We start from the raw sequence: 6000 nt of genomic DNA on the forward strand, positions 1-6000 counted from the left end.
GGAGAATAGTTTTAATCTATCTCTGGGGTCCGTGTGTTGATGGCCATCTTTATACAATATGGAGCAGACAATCCCTGACCATCGCAGTAGTCGTCACAAAACAGAGAACCTTCCAAAAATAAAAAAACACTCAAGAAAAAAGAATATTGTTACATCGGTTCATCTCACCCACTACACACAACAGCAAAAGTCAAGTGAAGGTCACTGTCCGCCTTATCCCACCAGAGTCCAAACCCAACGCGTGATCTGTTCCTCCCCACAATAATTGTTGGTTTGTGGGGGTTTTTTTCCATCCCATTTCGTACGTCGTTCCTATTTCTCCCACCGGCCACTGCCCGTTCTCCCGTTGTACCTGTTTTCTTAGCAGGCTCAGGCATCCTAGCTTAGCCTGATAGACGGGACTCCCGAGACTTGACTTCCAGCAGTTGCTCCAGACCACTCTATGGTTGGAACTGGAATGAAGCTGGAGGATCCTACAGACCCCCTTAAAGAAAGACAGATCGTGAGACGCTCTCTGCGCTCCACCCCCCGCACTCTCTCCTGTTGTCACTCCGTCCTGTCACCTCCTAAGCAGCAGACCTCACTTGACAGGATATATCAGTTGGGATAAATATAGCCAAGCTGCCTCGTTGTTTGCCCTCTGGTCCAGCTCGTTTAGGACTGTCCAAAACAAATGCCCTCTGAGCCGCCCTTTGTTCTTCTACTGCCCTCCGTGTCCCGTGCTCACCATGCGATACGGCATTAAGACGGAACACAACCAACTAAAATGTATCTAAAACTAGAAGGTGAGAGGCGGGCATGTAATGTAAGGACGATTTACTTTACTGAGAGGGTGGTAGATAAGTGGAACAGCCTCACAGCAGCGGGGGTAGGGGCTAATACAGTGTGGGAGTGTGGCAGACAGCTGTAAGGTTTGAGGCCTAATGGTTCTTATCTGCCGTCACGTTCCGTCACACGCTGTATATCAGGGAATAAAGTCAAATAGTCATTGGACAGGCAATGTTTAAAGGTGCCGTTCCACTTAGATAAAAAAAAATGCACTCTCTAGTACGCTAAACAAATAAGCTTCAGCAGATCCGTCATTCGATTCTCCCTTCTGAAGATTTGGTTACAAAGAAGCTTTTAAGAAATGTTTTTTTAGTGCCTGTGGTGAGGTCCTATCACTGCCTGACTTGAGATGACATGAAAAGTAAGTGTTCCGTGCAAAAATGAAGAACTTCACACAATTAAAGAAAGTTTGAGAAAGTTTTGGGAATGTAACCAGGAACCATGGGACTAATTCTGAATTTAGCTGCAGGAGTGTTACGTTCAGCAGAGAAGGTGGAACAGCATCTTTAAAATAGACAGGGTCGGGAATTTGACTTAAAGAAGAGTTCTAATTTTAACCCACGCCGACAGAGGACGTATCTCACAGGCCTGGACGGAGCGCTGGGCTAATCCGTCTAGGAATGAGAAGCCAAGGAGAATATTTCCGGTTTTGGGGAGAGATGGGCCAAAGTAACATTTTTTACCCTCTAGCTAAGCTGCACAGTATTTAAATTACTTCTAAAATGTTGTAATAGAGCTGAACCCTTTCCCTGACACAGCAGCCCGGAATTAGTTTTCTAGTCTATCGCGCTCCAAAAGGTTTGTCTATAAGGAAAGGGTAGGTGGTCGCTTTCTACTTATTTTAAGCCAAGATGGTTGAATGGAGTAAGTTTGGATACCTCTTCTTTGGCCATTCAAGATGCTAAAGGCTCTCAGGATTAAGTTTCTTAGTAGTTTATGGACTACAATTCTACAATCCCCAGGTTATTGGAAGACTTGTAGTACCTTAACACCCGAAGAGTAAATGATTGACCAGAAATGGAGAAGATATAGGACCCCAGCTGCTGCGATGTCCATTACAACCATGGTGGTCGTATATATCACACATCCAATTTGCTTACAAAAAAATACTTTCTTCATATGAATCTATATCTCTGTAGATATCAGTAGCTCAGTAGATCGAGACCATTACGGTGTCTTCACTGTTTTGCTCATATAAAGAAATAATAAGCATAATAATAACAACAGATATAAATAGAAGGTTACGCATTCCTCACCCCCCCCCCAGACCCGACCTGCAGCCAGGGTAACACAGAATTTACCAGGAACCCTTGAAGCTTATCTGAGTCCGCATTCTCTCTGTGCTCTGTGACCTTCGCAACTCATAGATCAGAAGGAAAACTCAACAAATAAAACATTACATCAGTGATTGACTGTCAGCGGGGGCCCGACGGATTAGCAAAGAGGCACCGGGCAGCTTTTATTCTTCTATCATATTGGTAGAAAAAGGGGGGATATTTATGAAAAGGTCATACGTTGACGAGCGAAAGTTTCTTGGACATTCTTAAAGTGAAACGAGGTCGGTACCTGAGTTTAAATGGGTCCCACAGCTGAACGCGGCCGTATTCCTCAGCTTAACTTAACAAGATTCCTCGGCTGAACTTGACGGGGTCCCACAGCTGAACTTGACAGCCTCCTATAGCTGAACCTGAAACATAGAACCGTGTGGTCTGACGTCAAATAAGAGCCGTCCCAACCAGCCCCACCTGTCCGTTTTTCTACCTGTCGTAAGATCTCCAACGTCTTTGATCCTTGTCCATACCTGAGTATGGTATGAAGAACGCTGATCGTATACCTCTTCTCCGATGCCTAAAAATTAGTAGTACAGCTCCAACATAATCCGCAGCCCTGTACAATTTCATCTGTAGAATGAAATCCATGCAGGAGTCTCTTTTGAGCCATTGGTCACCTTCATTTCACATTATTATTATTATTATTATTATTATATATTATAATTATTATTATTATATATTATTATTATTATTATTATTGTATATATTATTATTATTATTGTATTTATTATTATTATTATTATTATTATTATTGTATTTATTATTATTATTATTGTACATATTATTTATTTATTTATTATTGTATTTATTATTATTATTATTACTGTTGTATTTATTATTATATTTATTATTATTGTATTTATTATTCTTCATTATTGTTGCATAATGTTGTTATTATTTTTTATTATTTTATTATGTTTTATTTATACGGCGCCAACAATTTCCGCAGCACTTCTTACAGTCCGTACCTTCACGGGGTCCGACAAAACCTAGAACCGACAGACCAAGAGGAACACTTAATAGATATACAATAATCTTCTGCAGAAAACGTTTATTCGTTAACAGCTCTGTGCGGAGGTGAGAACGTTTGCTATGTTGTTTAGTGAAGTTCTCCTATAATCTTCACCTTTTTTGTTATGAAGCGTCTTGAATTGTTTTGTTTAGCAGGGTGCATCATAAAGTCCCCCGTCGTTTTTGGGGTTATGGGGGATTCTCATGTCCCGTGCAGGACAGGTGAGTTTTGGAAGCAGGTGATCTGTATCTTTGACTTGGATGTGATACTTCGTATATCATTTAGAAAGTATTTATTTGTACGGCTGGGAGATTATAGGAGGTAGGAATCATCCTGTCCCTTGAAGACAGATTTAGTAGGACGATTTAAATGAAGCTGTGTCACGTTACACGATACAAAGCGATACACAACTTTTCGAGCTGAAGTTCCCTGCTCCAAACCGCCCCACAAGACTTCTACGAGACTAAGTCCAACGCATCTCACAACCGCTGACAGGTAAAAGGACGGGACTACGAGGGGACGCTGCCTGTTACAAAGCGTTCTTCTGTATTTTTTTGGCTTCTGTTTTTCAGAATTAAATTACATTTATATTAAATTTGCTTATAAACCTACTAATCATCAAATATTAAGTCATCAAAAGAACAAAGATTAAAGGAGCAACAAACGTATGCAATGGTGCACATGCAGTTATTTGATATGTTAATTTATAGATAAATATATAGATTGCAATTGTACAGCGCTACAGAATATGATGGCGCTATATATAATAATAATAATAATAATAATAATTGCAGTAATTAATACTTGTTGGAGTACTGATGATGGACCACTATTAAAACCACTGCCCAGGTCTTACCTGTGTCCCGGAGGGGCAATTTCTAACACCCTGGGTGGGATTCGAGCATTATGATTGGATCATATATCACTATAAAGCAGACACGGCTTAGGACAACAGAGGACAACACATAAAGTGCCTTCTACAACAAGCCTGTGATGGAAAAATGGTTTTATACATTAACTGCTCCTTGAAAAGGTCTTGTCAAGATTTTAATGGGGAAAAAAAACCTAAAAAAAAAGAATATTGGAAAAGATTCACTTATAGAACCATAATATACAAACCCAGGACCTCAACGTGACTGCGCGGGTCCTTTACTAGAAGAAGAGTTAGGTTTCTATAGACTATTATATTACAATATTTTACACGCACTAACTAGCTTTTAATAATTCCGAGCGCTAGCGACGGCTGAAACATAATCTCCCACGAGCCGTTTATCCCTGGAATTTATTGTTATTACATTTTTAATGTTGGCATGTGCTTAAATCCTTCGGCATCCAGAAGATGTGTGCGAGAGAGGGTTGGGTATCAAGGGGACGATTCAAACACCTCCTGGCCTGCGCCGCTTTTGCTAGAAAGCCATTATTTGGGATATTTTTAATGATAAAGACATACGTTGCAGAGCTAAACATGCTTGGGTTTAAGGTTCTTGGTGTAGGATGCGTGACGGGCGTCTAATGGACTCACCTACATTGGGATAATTGAAGCTGTCGCAGGACGGACCGTTGGACTTTTGATGTCTCCTAAAATCTTGAGTTCCGTCACCTTTATTATGATGTGTCTTGATAACCAGTTCATTATTTATCGGGTGTTAAGGGGGATCTCATGTTCCGTGTAGGACAGGTCAGTTTTGGAAGCAGGGGATCTGTAACTTTGACTTGGATGTGATACTTTGTATATTATTTAGATAGAATTTATTGTACTCAGCTGTTGCTGTAGATGCTGGATGAAGTTGGAAAGCAAGACATAGAATAGGACTTCACCTTAGACCTTAGAACATTTGCTTCTGGTTCTTAAGAGGACAACGTTCTCACACACACACGTAATCATTGGCACTTTTCATGCAAGATTGATGGTGGCCCATGAGTTAGTTGTCCACCTTGACCATGAATATTTTATAGAATTAACTATATGACATCGTTTTGAGATGGCAGACCAGTTTGGTGCCCACCTCATATGTAATTTGGACAGCCCCGCTCTAGAAGAAGATCAGGAAAGACATATATAATAGATACTTTCAAATTCCAAGAAACCAAGAATAGAATGAGGAGTAATTTCAAGAGGGAGTCTGAAACCCTAGAACTCGAGGCAATAAAGTAAGTTAACTAAAATGTAACTTGGTGATACCGCTATTTATAACCGATGCGTTGAAGTATGGAGAAGAGCCCTACATTGGTGATCATGGACTAAATCAAATATTTATTTTGCAGTAATTTAATGATGTCCTGGTCCATCAGGCACTTGAACATTCTATGGATATATACCGTCTTTGTTTACCAACCCAGCATGTCTATAGTGCCCGCACCTGTTGGCTGAGAAGACGTGGATGTCACAAGGACGGAGATAATAATAGAGCAGATTTATTCTACTCATTGCTATAATTAATAACCCGCAGAATTTCTCGGCTCTTGTGTTCTCTATCTGTGCCCTCGATAGTATGCACGGCCTCCGAAAAAGTTGGCTACATTTAAAAAAAAAAAAAAGTTTTTAAAAAGTTTTTTAATCATTTCGATAACCCGCGGATACTTTGTCGCCGGTCCAACCGCGTCTCGGTGCAGAAGACCAGACGCGGCAAAAATATTACGTTCTCGCTCGCTGGGCTGTGATTGGCAGCAGAGAATGGGCTCTGTCACTTTAATCCTGGCAGCAAGACCCGTGCCAAGGGGATATTAACCATCGCTTGTCTGAGATGGAGTTTAGAGCTGCTGAAAAATTGTTTGAATACCGTGGAGACGGCATTAACCTCAGCCATCGGCTGAAGAAGGAATCCAACC

At 40.8% G+C, this 6000-nt stretch overlaps 1 protein-coding gene across 1 annotated transcript in view; it reads right to left on the minus strand.

The window, feature by feature from the left end:
• Positions 1-513, minus strand: part of MYBPC3 (myosin binding protein C3) — a 42665-nt gene extending 42152 nt beyond the window's left edge. The window contains exon 1 of the mRNA XM_053449764.1: positions 353-513. Coding sequence (XP_053305739.1) covers positions 353-377 — 25 coding nt within the window. The 5' untranslated portion in view covers positions 378-513. The remainder of the gene's footprint in view (positions 1-352) is intronic.
• Between the last annotated feature and the right edge of the window lie 5487 nt (positions 514-6000).

Source organism: Spea bombifrons, chromosome 10 (genome assembly GCF_027358695.1).
Source record: "Spea bombifrons isolate aSpeBom1 chromosome 10, aSpeBom1.2.pri, whole genome shotgun sequence".
Classification (NCBI taxonomy): domain Eukaryota; kingdom Metazoa; phylum Chordata; class Amphibia; order Anura; family Pelobatidae; genus Spea; species Spea bombifrons.